At 42.6% G+C, this 19,117-nt stretch overlaps 1 protein-coding gene across 2 annotated transcripts in view; it reads right to left on the bottom strand.

The window, feature by feature from the left end:
- Positions 1-634: 634 nt before the first annotated feature.
- Positions 635-19,117, bottom strand: part of LOC308168318 (mitochondrial intermediate peptidase-like) — a 50,201-nt gene continuing 31,718 nt past the window's right edge. Inside the window, exons 17-19 of one of the 2 annotated variants that reach the window (XM_080542866.1) lie at positions 13,483-13,604; positions 12,280-12,353; positions 635-1,622 (exon numbers count right to left, since the gene is read on the bottom strand). In XM_080542866.1, coding sequence (XP_080398992.1) covers positions 1,522-1,622; positions 12,280-12,353; positions 13,483-13,604 — 297 coding nt within the window. In that variant the 3' untranslated portion in view covers positions 635-1,521. Of the gene's footprint in view, positions 1,623-4,137; positions 4,274-12,279; positions 12,354-13,482; positions 13,605-19,117 lie in introns of those variants that run through there. The other variant, XM_080542867.1, reaches the window with a different exon arrangement.

Here is a 19,117-nt window from a genome sequence, read left to right as displayed (position 1 = left end):
GCTTTCTAAAGATAGTAGCAGCCAGCAATAAAGCTGGAACACAGAAATGGTTCCAGCCCAAACCTCCAACAAAGACTGACTGGATAGAGATGGACAAATATTGAAAGTATGGAGAGAATGTGTGAGAATTTTCACAAAATCAATAGGCCCAGAAATTCTGGAACTATTGGGAAAAATTGATTGTGTTTGAGACCTTAGGTGATGTTTACTGAGTCATGACTGTTTGACCTGATGTGTATTACTATAACATTTGTATGTATGAATGCGTGGATGACCAATTGTTTGTTCCACTATGTTCTGTTGTATTTCTATGTGACTATAAGCATAAAGTATATATATATGTATATGTTATGGTACATGTGGAAAAACTAGGGTTAGGGTTAGGTGCTAGGATGCTAGGGTTAGGGGTAGGGTTAGGGTTAGACATGCCAGCATGTACCAAGTCACCCTAGCACCTAACCCTAACCCTAGTTTCCCCACATGTACCGTATTCCCACATGTACCGTAACATATATATATATATGTTTATGTATATATATATACACACATTCTGAGACTCAGCTGCAAACCTGCACCTATAGAAACTGACAGCCTTTAATAAGCATGTGAAGTCCCACCTCAGTGCTGCCCCAGGTCTCATATCCACGCTAGGCAAGTAAGGACATTGTTAGGAGAGCAGCTGCAGCCTCAGTCCCTGATAATTACCAGGTGAATCTGTTCAAACAGGTGCAACATCTGGTAATACTTGATTTAGTTGTCATGGACTGGATGGCTAATTCACAACACCTTGAGTCATCAGATCTCAGCCCCTAACCCAAGCTGCCTCCCTTCTCTCTCACAGACAAGCCCTTAGACACAACAAAGAGAGGCCATCTGCCTTAGTCAAAACACTGGTCAAATGACAGGAAGAACACATTTTGTATTTTTCCCCACTGATCTGAACAGGAAATAACAACATCATACTTTTGCTGAAAATTATATTTGAAGCTGAGGAATTGTACAATTCTGTATTTTCCATTCCCTGGTGGGCAACGTTTTACAAATGAAAGACAACTTCTGTTCACAGACTTATACAATAAATATTCTTAATTGTAGGATTACAATGTAATGTTTACTCTTCATAATTAATTTGCATAAATGACAAAAAAACAAGTGTAAGACAGCATGTGACATACAGTACCTGCAGAGACTTTCATGAACTACATGGCTTCATGGTTGACCCCAAATACTATTATATAGTAAAATACCATTTATATAGAATACAAAAACTGTATAAAAACATTATGTATGCTACAATACTGTACATTTTCTTGGAAAAAAGTGTAAGTGAGAAGCGAACAGCAAAAAGAAAATATTTCATACTGTATTTGTCTACATTGATTAGCCATCCAGATATGATTGGTATTGGTTTTAAAAAAAGTAATCAGTTGCTTTTTCTGAACATGAATATAGAACATGATGGGGCAGCTGAAATTGTGACTGCTAACATTTGAAGAGGTTCTAAACAGAAGGTCCAGCCGATCAGCCCTCAGAGTCCATGATGAAGGTCTCAAAGTCGGGGTTCAGCTCAGACACCAGCGCCTCCACAAAGTCCTCCACGGTGGGCCGGCGCTGCAGCATACCTGTGTGACATGAACACAAACATGGATGAAGAGAAGCCCCCCCTACTGTACCAACAGGTTCACATGGCATCACTGTCAAGTCAAAGTCAAAGCCCACAACTTGAGGTTATCTGTTTGAGTGAGGATACAAAAGTAGAATTGTCCGTTTATTCTGATCATTATCATTAAAAAAAAACACGACCGACAATTCTACAATTCAAACAACCCTCTCACTAATTGTTTCCACAATATTTAAGTTCAGGCATTACAGGGGTATGTTGAGGGGCAGGGAGGCTGGACACAATGTGTGACTGTGCTGCTAACAAGCCTAATCTCAGTCTGTGTTATGAGAGTCGTGTCTGGTAGAGCACACTAGTTTTACAATTCCGCTGCACTCGTGCTTTGAAGTCAGTTCATTTCCCCTTGTGTAGCTGCCAATGTAAATAGGCACTCTTCCCTCCCCCTCTTTCCTGTACGGGTCACCTCCAACAGACACAGAAGCATATCAATGCCCCCCCCCCTCCACACACACACACACACACTACCTGAGACTTTCCACTTCTAAAGCTGGCTTAGCAGGTAGAAACGGAGCCTGGGCCTGGCCGTCAGTGAGACTAGTTCATGAGAAAGAGACGAGGGCTTGTCTTCCTCTTTCTTCCCCAGTCCCACCCTGCCCCTGGGCTAACGCAGGGGAGGCTTTACTGTGGCCAGCCCCACCTAATAACAGATAGGGGTCCCGACCACACCACACCAACCTCAAGGTAATACGAAACCCACATGAAAGATACGCCTTTTGATGATAGTGGTTTAATAAAACTAGCTGCTAAACAGCATTAGATTACCTTTTTTTTCTAATAGAAAAAACCACTATGAATAACCCTTCCACAGCAACTACTCTAGATATTCAGTATTAAGCCATAACTCAACTATTCATAATCTTGTTCCCCTCAAAAATAAAATAAAGGTCAGACAATATTACAATATTTTGATGTTGAAGCCTAAACATCTACCAGCTATTCACGGCCTGACTTAAATTGCTAGACAGGGAATGGTGAACACAGTACCTAACCTTAGATCTCAGTGCAGTGCAATCACTGAACTGGATCCATAGACTAGACAGCAATTTCCTGACTCTTCTCCACAGGGGGATTTGCAGTGGGCTTGGAGCCTTCTGCAGGTTAGTGTGTTACACTAATCTACACCACCACAGACCGGCTCTCGACATGAAGGGAGCCGCAAGGTAAACGGGCCAGCTCCTCTAGATTAGAAGACTAACGGCAAAGGTTGTCACCTCCTGAAACACACTCCTCTGAGGGAGGAAAGGTTCAACAATGAGAATCCTTACTGGGAGAGTTTCACAGGAATGTGGCGATAACCTGACAGTCATAACATCAGTCCAATATCTGATCTGAGAGGCTCGGCTATTGCGTACAGTCATATTCCAACGAGAGCTACCGGTGGGGTGAGCTATTATAACAATGCCTGTGGAAATCCAATCATCATCAAATAAAGGGGAGCTGGAGTCATTTCTTAGTAATACTAGTGCTATAATAAGGCATTCTAACAAAAAACTAAAAAGGCTTAATAAAACTGTAGAATCAATCTTGATTATAAGAGAGAGAAAATCCCCAGCCGAACTCTGGATAGGCATGTAAACTATGCTTTGCTCCTGCATAGTGTGTAAACAACACTAGAATAAGGAATCTGTCATCCTGCCTGTTGGCATTCTCTGTTCCCTCTAAGTAACAATGCTAGGCTCGTTATGTGTCATTTTCAATATCCTGAAGTTTGCCAAAGTTGCCCAATAAACAATCAAAGTTGGCCAAAAGAGTAAGTAGAACGTCTCCAAAACAACTTACCACATAGGGTGAGGCTGTAGATTGAAAGACACAAACACACGCCAAGATTCAATACTCTTAGCTTAGGTAAACATGTTATTAGGCCACGTTCAAACAAGTTGTCACTGTCACCTCCTTCAAGCTGCTAACGGCAGGTCATTTCACAACCTGCTTAAAAGACTCCCCAAACACCCCAAGGAGCATTGTGCTCCAAAAAAGAAAACAAAACTCATATGGGGCTATGGGATTATATATATATATACAGTATATATATATGTAGAATCCATGACATCCTCTTTGTTTGAACAGCGTTTTCAGTACCAGTATATATAATACATACAGTATAGTGCCTTCGGTAAGTATTATACAACAGATAGATCCGGTCCATTGTCTCTATTGGTCAGTTTGCGTTCCAGCCGTGCCGATATCCATGCTGTACGCACGGCTAAATGGAATAAAGTAAAAAAGAAAGGTAAAGTAAAAAAGAAAAGGGGAAAAGAGTAGTGTACATCGGCATGTAGAGTATACCTAACCTTCAATGATTTTGCCTAACGTCCATTTCTAAAGCAAATGAGTCAATTCAGTAGTATGGACAGGACTATTTATTTACTTAGAGAGGGTGGTGGGAGACGTGTATCCGTTACATGATGGTGTATGTGGCTGGCCAACAGCTCTGAGATCAGTGTAATGAGGACCCTGGGGATATGAGCTCAGCAGAGCTGCATCACAGTGGCAGCCAGCAGCACATCTGTAGATCAGCTAGTAATCCCACTTCCACAGGGCTGCTGTTTTATCTGTTGGGGCGGCCACACCTTGAGGTTTCCTCAGTCCTGACTGCAGGGGGTTAGGAGCAGACAGCAACAGTGTTGCATATCATTTCAAGAGTTTGTGAAGACATTGGTTAAAAACAAAAATACTATGCTTTTTTTAGCGACGCACATGTTCTCACTGCAGCTTATGTTGGTAAGTATTATCTATCTACATGTATATCATTATTCTGAATGCATCAAATGCTTACAATATACTATATACAGTATACAATATACTGAAGAGAACACTTTGACCATTACAGGGTTGAGTAACACTCATACACATAATCACACACTTCAAAACAGATCGAGTTTCTCCAGCACTTTAATTTTTTGCTCATAACCATTTGAAACATGTCAAGGTGTGTAAGCAATTACCTCTTTCTAACCTGAAGGCAAACTATCTTCTCACTGCCTCTATAATTATGGCTTTGAAGTTAAGGAAGCCCGCCTTTTTTGAAAAAGCATTTTAGAAAGACAAAAAAAAAAAGCCACTGGAAGAAGCAGTTGGGAGGAATGCTTCTTGTTTGAGGTGGCAAATAAATCTAGAGAGCCTTCACTGAACTTACAACTTGGTAGACATACCTTTGCATTCCACCACAGCATACTGGTGGGGTTTACAAGCCACAACAAACGTACAACTCTATATCACAATATACAGGAAATGGCACCATATTCAACGCAAAAAGAATTTGGGACTTCCACATTAAAGAGGATTCCTACTTCAGAGATGTCTGATAAAACCTCAAGAAGACAAAGAAGTAACAGAGCCAGTCAGACTCATGAGGTTTATTAAGTTCAGAACAGGGTCGTTATACCTAACCCTGATTGAGCCGACTGGGCCAGGCGGACTTATGACAAAGAGCTATCTGGGTCCTGGGACCTGCTCCAGGTAGTCTATTGTCCCCTGTGCACCTCCTGATCCGTGGTGGGCAGTGGGGCTATGGGAACCGGCGGGGCCCATGAAAGCCCTCTCTGTGGCAGGGCTGGCGGCCTGGGCCCGGGAACAGAGGGCTTCAGTCAGTCCATCACCTTTCACTCTCTGCTGCCATTTAATCCTGGGGCTGCTTTAGAGCCCCGGCTGCCTGTAGGCCTGCTCTAGTTCCCCTACTGCTCTCCTGGCACAAACCAGAGGGGACAGCAGGAGAACATTCGACCTGTTCAACCGGGTAGGTGTCTTAGAAGGAATCGGGTTCATTTGAAGTGTTGTTGTTTTTTTCCGAAAGGTAATTCCGATGGAGCTGGGTTTTATCCAATTACGATTGACACTTTTATTACTCAAAACATTGGTTGCTAAGAACTGCCATTTAAAACCGGTTCAGTTGAGTGTTTTAGACACTTATAATCTACATCTTTATGACCGTGACTTATGTGCTAATGATGATATGGTTAATCATGAGGACAGTCATCAAAATGGCAAAAACAATGGATGTGCTCTCCCCATTGTCTTACGACAGATGACGTCATTCCTTCGTGACACTCGGAGCCTCGACCAATCAGACGTGAGTCGTGGAGTCTTAGACGTGAGACAACGGTGCTCTCCCATAAGAACCCAATGTTAAAGCAAGTCTCCAACAACAATATGATATGATAGGGGGGGGGGGGGGAATGAAACAAAATGTCTATTAAAACAGAACCACTGCTAGAGAGGCAACATAGATGAATGTTCTGGGGGATCAGAACAGAGAATCCCAGCAGTTTCATAAACAACAGTCAACTGAGCAGCAGATCTAATAACAGAGAGCGATGGCGGTTGTAATTTCATAGGCTGGCACAAACTGTCAGGACAATCAAATGGAGTGACCCTGCGGGAGAGATTTTCAGTAACCCGTCGTCACCTGATATTCCGCTCCCCTTTGGGCCCACATTGCACTGCCTTCTGTTTTCATGTCCCAGCGTGCCACAGTGAAGGCTGGAGGAAGGTAGCGGCTTTGAGCAAAAGCAACTCATAAGGCTCCAAACAGGAGCTGCTAATGAAATGACAGGAACCTGACATAAGAGTTAGAATCAGGCAGGTGACCTTGGCTAGGGGGGGCAACTAGCACAGACAGTGTCTGGGGTGCTTGTATGGCTAATTGCTACCCAGGACTTACCACAAGACGAGGGGCTATGTCTATGAAATGACACAGCCCCTGTAAACTAAACAGAAGAAACCCAGTGAAGCATGCTAGAGAGCTAAACATCCCCCATTATGAGGCCCCTACCACAGACCAGACTATCCACAACAGCAGCAGGTGTGAATACCTGAGTGAAGGAGTTCTGAACAGACTTTAGTGGACTACTGCTGGCTCTTTCTTTGTAGTTATAACAAGAAGTCACAGCAAGGCGCTGCTGCATGCCCCTGGAACAAACTCCCTGAAGAAATCAAACAGGCCCAAACCCTCAACATATTTAAATCTAAGATAAAACCATCATGTTTTGCAGCAGTTATGATTAAACACAAACACTTCTATCACTGTCTTTTTCCCATTAACTATTGTCTTATTAAATGTTTTATCTATTTACTTCTTATAGTTGCTTGTATTCATTGTAATTGTTATTTTCTTACTATGCTCCTCTTGCTGTATTTTTAAATAATGTATGTAAAGCACTTTGAATTGCCCCTGTTGTATGAAATGTGCTATACAAATAAACTTGCCTTGCGCCTAACTGAGACATGGCAAAGCCCAACGATCTGCTCAACCAAGCTAGCCCCTCTGGATATGTTTACTTTGACCAACCCTGTCCCTCAAGCTGCAGTGGAGGGCTTGCTAATGTTCACAGACATCATATGAAACGCAACCACATTTTCAATGACATCCTAACATCATTTGAGTGTCTGGCTGTGAAACCTTTTTTCCCCCACCAGCCAGTGTTGATTCTCTCCATCTATCATCCGCCCAAACCTAACTAACCTAACCTAACTCATATTCCTCACATCTCCAGACCTGGTCACCTAACCTAACTCATATTCCTCACATCTCCAGACCTGGTCACCTAACCTAACTCATATTCCTCACATCTCCAGACCTAACTAACCTAACCTAACTCATATTCCTCACATCTCCAGACCTAACTAACCTAACCTAACTCATATTCCTCACATCTCCAGACCTTGTCACCTCACCCTGCCCTGTCACATTGTAACTTGGAGACACTCTGACACTACTGTAATCTGACTTAAGAGTTATGTGCTCTTTAACCAACTTATTGACTTTGCCACCAATAACCGTGGTCATACATTTGACCTGGTGTGTTCAAATGGCCTCTCTGTCAACAATCTGACTGGTGCTGACTTGGGTCCCCCCTGACCACAAAATAATCACCATGGACTTTAAGCTGACTCACACCCTGCACCATGGGTTTCCGTAGCCTGATTTCTATGGCCCTTACAATCCCTCCCATCCCCTCTACCCAGCTCACTTGAGGATGCAGTCTCACTATACAATGGCTTTCGCAACTGTATGAGCTGGCCCCTCGGAAGACCAGGGTAGTCTCATTCAAGAACACCGCGCACCTGTGCACCTAAGCACTGCGCTCTGTAAAGATGGCTGGCTGGCATCTGGAGCGGCAATACAACAAGTCTGGATTAGTTGTCCATGCCATAATGTCTGACTCCCCCCAAAAAACAAACCTACTGTCATCAAAGTCATTTCTAGCACGCACTCCATCACGTCTGGTCAAAGCCTTCGCCACAGTCAATCATACAACCTGCTGAAATGACCTGAGAGCCTTCGAATCATATCATCCATTACCACCTGACAACAGTTTTTTCACCATCAACAGTGTTCAGTCAGCCCTATCCACTGGTCTCCATGGGTGTTCCACAAGGCTCTGCCTTGGGCCTCCTGCTGTTCTGTATCTACCTGCTCCCACTTGGATTATTATAGTCATGGCCTTATCCATAGCCATGGTCTTAGCTAGGGTTGGGTACCGAAAATCGGTACCGGTAGGTACCGGTTACTTTACATTCGGTATTTACCGTACCGAATTGCAAAGGAGATTTCGGTAACTCATTTCGGTACTTTTCTACTTTTTTTCCCCCTGGTGTCCGGTGTCATGCAACAGTCAACCACACGTGACTGAGTCGTGACGTGACATCGCCTGTTAAATTTCATGTCAGACTTCTTCTAGTCTTCGGAGACTACTTCTCCGCTTGCTGAAGTACTAAAAGTCGGAACAGCGCCACAAAACGAACTAGTGGTCGAAGACATAAGAGTTTCAGAGTAACTCTTCCCGACTCCGGAGGTCCCTGGTTCATGTCTCATGTGCAGGTCATGCAATTAGTCAAGAGAGGTGTCGTATTTTGCCAGAGAAGGCAAATATGCTGATCTTTTTGCAAAATAATTGCTGAGGTGGGAGTTTTATTTTTATTTATTTTAATTTGAGTGTATATTTAACTGTAATATTATCCATATTGTGCCTCAGTCAGCAGGAGTTTGATTTTCATTTATTTTAATTTGAGTGTATATTTAACTAATATATATTGTGCCTCAGCAATAAAAAAAGTGAAAAGCTGTTTAATGTTGTCGACCGTGTTATTATTATATATATATATATATATATATAATATATATATATATTATTATATATATATATATCAGTGGAGGCTCCTCCATAGAGGTGGAGGAGGCCTGGCCTCCCCAATAATTTGAGAGAAGAGAGAGAGATTTAAAAAAGCAATAATTATATTTTTTATTTTTTATTTATTTAACAAAAAAAATATTTTTCATTGTTTTATATTAATATTATTTATTAATATTATTTCCGTTTTGTTCATAAATATTTTCCATGGCTAAAACCCAATATTGCAATTGTAAAGCACCTACAGGCCAGAATCCCTATCCGTTTCTATTGAAGGAGGCCAGGCCTCCTGTCGAAAAGTCCAGGCCTCCTGTTGGAAAGTGGTTTCTCATAGAAGTCAATGTAATGCAATTTTTTTCATGGCAATATGTGATTGGCCCATCACTGAAAATGGGTGGGAACAGGAGGCCTCTCCTCCGTGTAGTACCTTTTTTCCGCCACACGCGTGTATGAGTGCTGTTCTGCGCAATGAAAACCAATGAACTGAGCGAAGCAATGCCTGGACTGTACAGACTAATGTGTCTCGTTGCCTCTATCGGGGCTACGTCTGCCGAGGTGGAGAGGAGTTTCTCTTGTCTGAAAAGACTGAAAACGTATGCAAGGAACACAATCGGACAAGATCGACTGATGAGCTTGGCTATCATTGCACTTGAAAGAAGGATTCTAAAATCTCTGAGAGAGAATCCACAGTGGTATGAAAAGACCATAGACATCTTTGCAGCACAAACGAACAGGAGAATGGACTTTACTTTTAAGTAGGCCTAAATTGTTTTTCTAGACCTAGGCTATATTTCATTTTCTTTTGTACTTTTTTTTAAATTGTTGAAATCCTGCAAGTTGAAATCCAGCAAGTTGAGTTGAGTTGAGTTGAGTTAAGTTTTTTTTAATTGTTGAAATCCTGCAAGTTGAAATCCAGCAAGTTGAGTTGAGTTGAGTTGAGTTAAGTTTTTTTTAATTGTTGAAATCCTGCAAGTTGAAATCCAGCAAGTTGGCTTGCTGATATAACTTTAATATTGGGACAAACCTGTGGAGTGGAGTCCTGGAGAGAGCATGCCGCCCCTCAGCTAAACCAGAGGTGAGTTGAACTAATCAGATGTCTCTACCAGTGTTACACCACTAGTTCTCAGTAGTAATAACACTCCATTGCATGTCTGTGTTTCTCAGCAGATGAAGCCAGCTGGAACCAGTACTGTCCTCACAACATTTAAACAAATAAATATTTATATTATATTGAATAAAACTACATTTGATAAAGAAACTGTTACGTATCTTTTTTATATGCTAAACGTGATTAAATTGATGATTACATGTTGAAGCTGTAGAAGAAGAAGAATGAAAAATGTAGGCTAAAAATTGTTTTTTAACCACATAATTATCAAATTCCTGCCTTTGACACATGTTCACTGGGCATTTATATTACATCCAAATGTCATTTCTCAACTTAATTATCAGGCAGGCTCATAGACTTACAGCAATGTCATTTCTTCAGGCAGGCACATAGGCTAAGCTCTGCACAATGAATTCCATCAATCAGAACTTTCTGATTGTAGCTTACACTCCAAATAGTATGCCTTTGGCCAGCACAAAGACAGATAAGAAGAACAGGGAACATTCCATTGCGAGTGAAGCGAGCAAGCGGAAAAAAATTGGCCTCCTCAATTCTGGAAGTCACCAGCCTCCACTGATATATATATATATATATATATATATATATATATATATATATATATATATATATATATGTCATTTAAAAACATCTAAAGTACCGAATTAAGTACCGTTTCGGTACCGGTACCGTTTTTTAAAGTATCGGTTAGGTACCAGTACCGGATAAAACCCAAACGATACCCAACCCTAGTCTTAGCTACCACCTCTACTCTAGATGACACCCAAATCTACATCCGCACCAAGCCTAACACCTCACCTGCACTGAACACCCTCAACAGTTGCCTATAAAGTAGGGGCGGCTGTGGCGCAGGAGGTAGAGACCCGCCGTCTAATGATCGCAAGGTTGGCAGATCCCCGAGCCCCGGCTGGCCACATGTCGAAGTGTCCCAGTGAGCGGGGCCGGCGCCTTGCATGGTAGCTTGCCGCCAGTGGTGTGTGAATGGGTGTCTGAATGGGTGAATGAGAGGCCGTTGTAAAGCGTTTTGGATATATATACAAATAAGTGCAGTCCATTTACCATTTACCACAACCTGGTGCACAGGAGCTTTTTAAAAACCTGTTTGATAAAACAAAGTTTGTCGCCATTGGTTCAAAATCAAACATAAACAACGTCAATAACTTCTGCCTTACCACTGACCATGTGACAGGACACAGCCTGAACCTAGGAGTCCTCCTTGACAAGACTCAGTTGAGATCCACATCAATACAACATAATTTATAATTTAAATTTTGCCATTTAGCAGACGCTTTTAATCCAAAGCGATTTACAATTAGGAATTACAGGGACATTCCCCCTGGAGTAACTGAGGGCTAAGTGCACACTAGTAGTGGTGTGGTTTCAGGCGGGATTTGAACTCACAACCTTCCGATCACAAGTCCAACTCACTATCCACTAGACCACCACTACCCCTAACATGACCGCTGTCCTTCTCTCAGAAACATCGCCCCAATCCGCCCATTTCTCTCCTCTTCTGACTTACGCGTGGGTTCATCTCCTCACGTTTTATTGCAACATAATCAGAATCAGAATCATTCTCTGCACTATGGGTAACAACCCTTCCTTATACGCTGCTCCTCATCTGTGGAATGCTCTCCCTCACTATGTCAGAGATGCTGACAATGCTGACTCTTTTAAGACCTTGCAAAAAAAAACACCTGTACTGCTGTTAATGTATAGGGCTGTAGGTTATGTATATTCTCTGTGACTGTCCTCCTATATTTTTTATTGACATATTTTAGACATGCGTGACTCATGAGAAAATGCTATACAAATCTATAAATAAAGAGAAAAACTTCCACGAAGGACATGATAAAATAGTTCAAATGAGGCCTGCTGAAAAAACACTACAGAGTCTAGAATGAGTGCAACCTTCTGGCTATCTAGCATGCCAAAGCAATTTCAACATTATGTAATAATAATGTTTTTGGAATAATACAATTGTTTTCCTTGAGTTAGGAATATAGTTTATAATATAGAATTCATAGCCATACTTCAACCAATACACTGTCACACACTTCATAATCCACTAGCTTTATGAACGCTTTTAGTTTGCTAAATTATTTTCTTGATTAAATATATCTAAATTCTGTATGTAAAATAGTGAGCAGAATTATCTTTGACTGTGATCTAACAAAGAATGCTACAGAACGTGTCTGACACCCTCGTTCCTAATCTGGTGGATACTCATGAGCTTGGGACAGTCTAAAAAGGTTCAAAGGACAATTACGGTACTATGACGTGTCTCACAGTAGTGGGTGATGACCAGTGGTCACAAGGGAGATCACATGACCGTAGCTTACCTTCCAACATCAACATGGGCTCCTTCCCACCCCCATGGGCCAGCATCTCCCTGCGGTAGCGCTCTCCCATGTCCCTGCCGAAGGAGAAGAGAGAAAAGAGAGATGGAGACAAGATTACAACCACCTGCGTTCTCCTCCACCAGCTCCTCTTCCTCACCCTGGACCCTGGACCCTGAGCCCTGGACCCTGAGCCCTGAGCCCTGGACCCTGAGCCCTGACCCTGAGCCCTGGACCCTGGACCCTGAGCCCTGGACCCTGGACCCTGAGCCCTGGACCCTGGACCCTGAGCCCTGGACCCTGGACCCTGAGCCCTGGACCCTGAGCCCTGGACCCTGGACCCTGGACCGTGGACCCTGGACCCTGAGCCCTGACCCTGAGCCCTGGACCCTGAGCCCTGGACCCTGAGCCCTGGACCCTGAGCCCTGGACCCTGAGCCCTGAGCCCTGGACCCTGAGCCCTGGACCCTGGACCCTGAGCCCTGGACCCTGAGCCAGTCTGAGCTCTTCCCCTCAGAGCCGTTGACAGGAAATAGAGATCAAACAACTAAAACAACTTCAGATGGAAAGGAGAGAAAAGATGGGAGAGACTGCTGCACGACAGGAATTGTGTGTGTGTGTGTGTGTGTGTGAGGGGGGGGGGGTCGCTAAAGAAAATCATTGGGAAGTCCAAAAGCTGTCCAGGGCTGGTTAGATTAGATTAGATTAGATGATGTAGGTGGTAGTGTGGATGGTGGTGTCTCAGACACCTGCCGGGCTGGTGTGGATGTCATGTTCAATGTCAGGAAGAACAGACGGAACACTACCCAGGGAAACCTGCCTGCCACAGAGCATCTGACTCAGTCTTGAAAATGCAAACGCGTTTTTAGAGCTTTTAGTCAAATGTTGCTTTCAGCAATAACAATAGACATACTACATGCAGCCAACACTGTGTAATTCAACACATACAACATTTTCCTCCCAGGGACATTATTAGTTAAATTGAGGTATGGTATTGCTTAAAAATGTATATCACCATAAGAATACCACTACCTTAGTGTATAAGTTACTGTATGTAGGGCAATAGGTTAATGGGTTGTACAATATAAAATAGGGATTCCCTATGTAGTCATGCCCTACAAGATAAATTCAGGGTGCTGACAAACCATAATATTGTGACTTAGTCCTAGGTAGGGCTCTAAGAGGACAAACTGAATGACTCTCTCACCTGTTAAAAGGATCTTGAACAAAGCACTGTTTCCACACCATGGAGGCAGCAGCTCGGGACATGAGATAGGAGTAGTACTTGGCCCCGTAGCCAATCAAATGGCTGAATCTCAGCTGCCACGCCTGCAGATGAAAAACAAATAATTTCACAATGTAACATCTTTACCAAATGAATCAACAGCCATCAACAGGTTTCACTGTTTCCATCTGGATGTTTCCCTTTTTCCTACCACTGATGGATGAACATTGGCTCTCACATCGCCATGACAACAAAAACGGGGCTTTGCCCACCTGCATGGGTTTGCACCATAAATAAATACCAGAGGAAATGTTGTGGGCTTGCAAAGTCTCATTTTGGTAGTGGAAAAGGTTTAAAGATGTTTTTCGATAGATAGATACATTTACTGGGGAGTTGAAAGAAAGTGTGAGTCTTATTATGGTAGGGGATAAAGTTACAGATGGTTGGGTTGCTTGATGGGACGGATGGTTGGTTGTTTGGCTGGTTGGATGGATGAAAGTGAGGATGGATAGATGAGAGGTGAGGATGGATAGATGAGAGGTGAGGATGGATAGATGAGAGGTGAGGTATAGATAGATGAGAGGTGAGGATGGATAGATGAGAGGTGAGGATGGATAGATGAGGTGAGGATGGATAGATGAGAGGTGAGGATGGATAGATGAGAGGTGAGGATGGATAGATGAGAGGTGAGGTATAGATAGATGAGAGGTGAGGATGGATAGATGAGAGGTGAGGATGGATAGATGAGAGGTGAGGTATAGATAGATGAGAGGTGAGGATGGATAGATGAGAGGTGAGGATGGATAGATGAGAGGTGAGGATGGATAGATGAGAGGTGAGGATGGATAGATGAGAGGTGAGGATGGATAGATGAGAGGTGAGGATGGATAGATGAGAGGTGAGGATGGATAGATGAGAGGTGAGGTATAGATAGATGAGAGGTGAGGATGGATAGATGAGAGGTGAGGATGGATAGATGAGAGGTGAGGTATAGATAGATGAGAGGTGAGGATGGATAGATGAGAGGTGAGGATGGATAGATGAGGTGAGGATGGATAGATGAGAGGTGAGGATGGATAGATGAGAGGTGAGGTATAGATAGATGAGAGGTGAGGATGGATAGATGAGAGGTGAGGATGGATAGATGAGAGGTGAGGATGGATAGATCAATACACTTCATTATTGGGGTACAGTGATCGAAGCAGTAGTGACTAGCGAAAGAATGATGCTAAGATAGTTGAAAGGTTCGATAAATATACGGTTGGAAGATCATAGATAGCATGTTATTAAATACTAAGTGTGTTGAAGAACAAAAGTTGGATTTGCTGAAGCAAGCCCACTAATTAGTTTGTTTCTGTATGTGGTGCATAGCCAATTCAGATTTGAAGGCTTATCAGTTCCTGCTCATAAAGGTTGCTGAGGGGAAAAAACATTTTTCTGTCATCATTTCCCCCAAAGGCATTCTGGATCGTTAGATAACAGGGAGTCCTTATCAGAGCATTTTTGTGTCTATTGATGTTTGTTCTTGTTAAATGTCAGGTCACTCGTCTCTGTTTAGAAATGGACCTTTAAATTGGCCTCTGATTAAGTAGAACACAGATGTAGATTGTTTAGAACTGTATAACCCTAAACTTTATAACCCTGTACAACCCTAAACTTTATAACCCTGTACAACCCTAAACTTTATAACCCTGTACAACCCTAAACTTTATAACCCTGTATAACCCTAAACTTTATAACCCTGTACAACCCTAAACTTTATAACCCTGTACAACCCTAAACTTTATAACCCTGTACAACCCTAAACTTTATAACCCTGTACAACCCTAAACTTTATAACCCTGTATAACCCTAAACTTTATAACCCTGTACAACCCTAAACTTTATAACCCTGTACAACCCTAAACTTTATAACCCTGTACAACCCTAAACTTTATAACCCTGTACAACCCTAAACTTTATAACCCTGTACAACCCTAAACTTTATAACCCTGTACAACCCTAAACTTTATAACCCTGTACAACCCTAAACTCTATAACCCTGTATAACCCTAAACTCTATAACCCTGTACAACCCTAAACTCTATAACCCTGTACAACCCTAAACTCTATAACCCTGTACAACCCTAAACTCTATAACCCTGTACAACCCTAAACTCTATAACCCTGTACAACCCTAAACTTTATAACCCTGTACAACCCTAAACTCTATAACCCTGTACAACCCTAAACTCTATAACCCTGTATAACCCTAAACTGTATAACCCTGTACAACCCTAAACTGTATAACCCTGTACAACCCTAAACTCTATAACCCTGTATAACCGTAAACTCTATAACCCTGTATAACCCTAAACTCTATAACCCTGTACAACCCTAAACTCTATAACCCTGTACAACCCTAAACTCTATAACCCTGTATAACCCTAAACTTTATAACCCTGTACAACCCTAAACTCTATAACCCTGTACAACCCTAAACTTTATAACCCTGTACAACCCTAAACTTTATAACCCTGTACAACCCTAAACTCTATAACCCTGTACAACCCTAAACTTTTAAGGAACAAAACATGGAAATTCCTCAATGGCAAAGTGAGCACTTTTCAATTTACCCTCGTTGCCTAGAGGCTCCCACTTCATATATAAACACAACCTACTAGAGGCTCCCACTTCATATATAAACACAACCTACTCTATAATCAGAGGTTCATATATAAACACAACCTACTCTATAATCAGAGGTTCATATATAAACACAACCTACTCTATAATCTGATTATATCATATAACCCCCTCAAAAAAAGTTCGGAAACGCTTTTTTTGTTGATTATTCCTCCCCTTTAATAATACCAATTGGTATTGTATTTTATATCGTTGGAAAGCCTGATTGGTCACCTTTACAATGAGGTACAACTTGTAAGGATCATACATTCATGGAATGAGTAACACAGCTAAACGTGTGGGTAGCGGCCCAATTTTTGGGGCCAAAATCCCCTGCAATATTCTTCTGTTGGTATTCAGTCTCGTTTTGAGCTTCAAGTGCTGGCAGGTGTATGTCAATTAGTTAATTAATTAATTAATTAATTAATTAATTAATTTAATTTTAATTTTGCCATTTAGCAGACGCTTTTATCCAAAGCGACTTACAATTACGAATTACAGGGACATTCCCCCTGGAGTAACTGAGGGCTAAGTGCCTTACTCAAGGGCACACTAGTAGTGGTGTGGCTTCAGGCGGGATTTGAACTCACAACCTTCCGATCACAAGTCCAACTCACTATCCACTAGACCACCACTACCCCCCAATGTGTGTGACTGGCACCTGAATGGCACCTAATTGACAGGAATGGTATTCTGGGGCCAGTGGCGATCCCATATCTCCAGAATCTGGGACCTAACTCCATCCTCCATGATGACAACGCTCGCCCCCACAGAGCCAGGATCATCACAGAGCACCTCCAGTATTTGGGAGTGGAGAGGGTGGAATGGCCTGCCGTGAGTCCAGACCTCAACCCAAATGAACACTTGTGGGATCAGCTTGGGCGTGCTGTACGTGCCAGAGTGACCAACGCAACCATGTTGACTGACTTGCGGCAAATCCTAGTTGAGGAATGGGATGCCGTCCCACAGCAGTGTGTGACCAGGCTGGTGACCAGCATGAGGAGGAGGTGCCAAGCTGTTGTGACTACGTATGGATCTTCCACAAACTACTGAGGTCCCTGACAATGTAAAATTAATAAAGTGTAAAAATGGCCAATATGTGTTGTTTTTTCCTTATTACTGTGGGAGAGTGCAATCATCCAATCCACCAAGCAACTCAAAATGAGAGTGAATACCAACAGAAGAATATAGGGGATTTTGGCAAATATTTTTGGGCCGCTACCCACACGTTTAGCAGTGTTGCTCATTCCACGAATGCATTATCCTTACAAGTTGTACCTCGTTGTAAAGGTGACTAATCAGGCTTTCCAATGATATAAAATACAATACCAATTGGTATTATTAAAGGGGAGGAATAATCAACCCAAAAAGCGTTTCCTAAGTCTCATCTGGGATTTATGAATGAATGAATGAATGAATGAATGGTCTTTATTGTCATTGCTATAGTACAGGTACCAAACAACGAAATTTAGGAGGGGTGGCTCCCCCGGTGCTAGGAAGAAAAAAAAAAAAAAAAAACACAAGAAGGGAAGGAGCTGGTTTACATAAATAAATAAAGGCTATGTACACTATCCACTATACTATACTGTACAGATAGACGACTAGGGTTAATGACTTTAATAAGGGTAAACACTCCTGAGAGAGGCGATAACTCAGGAAACAAAAACATTGGGAAACTAAGCACAAGTAAGGAGGAGAGAGTTCAGTTCACCAGCCCAGCAGCAGCATAGACTCAGTCACCTGGTTTAAATTCACTTTCACGTGTGCCCCGCGGTGGTGTAGCGGTCTAAGCACTGGCCACTAGTGCAAGTTGCCCACCGGGGACTGGGATCGTATCCCAGCTCGCCAGATCCGGATATGGCTAGGGCACACACGGGGAGCGACATATTGGGCGGCCGCTCCCGAGGGCGGTATAGGAGTAGTTCCGGACAAGGATCCGTCGCGCAACACCGCCCCCGTCTGGTGCTGGAGTAACGGTACTGGGCTTGAGGAGCCAGTTAGCTAGTCTGCCTGGCGCCCTCCTCTGGGACTGCCGGCCACGGGGTCGTGCGGCGGATCCTACGCAATAGGCAGGGGATAATTGGATGCTAGGTTGGGTTCAATTGGCTACCAAATTGGGTGAAAAAGGGGATAAAATCTGAAAAAACAAATTTATAAATTCACTTTCACCTCGCTAGGATGTGGTTGTCTAGAGCTGGCTTTACACTGACCAGTTAAGCCCAATGCACACAGCGTGCGATTTTGTCGCACGACAACATTCGATTCTCAATTCACACCACCGAAGTCGGACCAGGCAGGCTGATCATCTATAGGCTCTACCAATATTGCTTGCCTTGCTTCCACAATTTCTACAAGATACAACTGGGCATATTATGCCTACATGCTCGATTGTTATTATTATGTAATATAGGTGTCTTGTAATCCCATATGAGATGGGCCGTGTTGTTGACTTCGGTGGTGTGAATTGAGAATCGAATGTTGTCGTGCGACAATCGCACGCCATGTGAATTATCTCATTAAAAACAATGGAATCGAATTCGGCGGTGCGACAAAATCGCACGCCGTGTGCATTGGCCTTCATGGTGGCACAGAAAAAGTAATGGGACATTTTTTCTTCTTTTGGCTCTATACTCCAAAGTTTGGATTTGAAATCAAACAATTACTCTGAGGTTAAAGTACAGATCAACTTTCATTTGAAGGTATTTGTGTACATATTGCAGGGCCCCAAAAGTCCAAATTAAGCAGTCATATTTAGTAGTTGGCATATTATAACTGCCTGAAGTCTGTGATCCATTTAGGATCTTCTCTGTTAATAATCTGCCAGGCCTGTGCTGCGGTCATCTTGATGTTGTTGTATGTTCTGAGGTCTTTTAGCCGAAAATCTTATTATCAGGAAATGAAATGCATGTTCAATTGGAATTAACTTCTGAAGATTGACTTGGTCATTCAAGAA

The sequence above is a fragment of the Nansenia antarctica genome (genome assembly GCF_963989245.1).
Source record: "Nansenia antarctica genome assembly, chromosome: 12".
Lineage (NCBI taxonomy): Eukaryota > Metazoa > Chordata > Actinopteri > Argentiniformes > Microstomatidae > Nansenia > Nansenia antarctica.
Note: the sequence above shows the minus strand (reverse complement) of the source record. Positions and strands in the feature narration are given on the sequence as shown.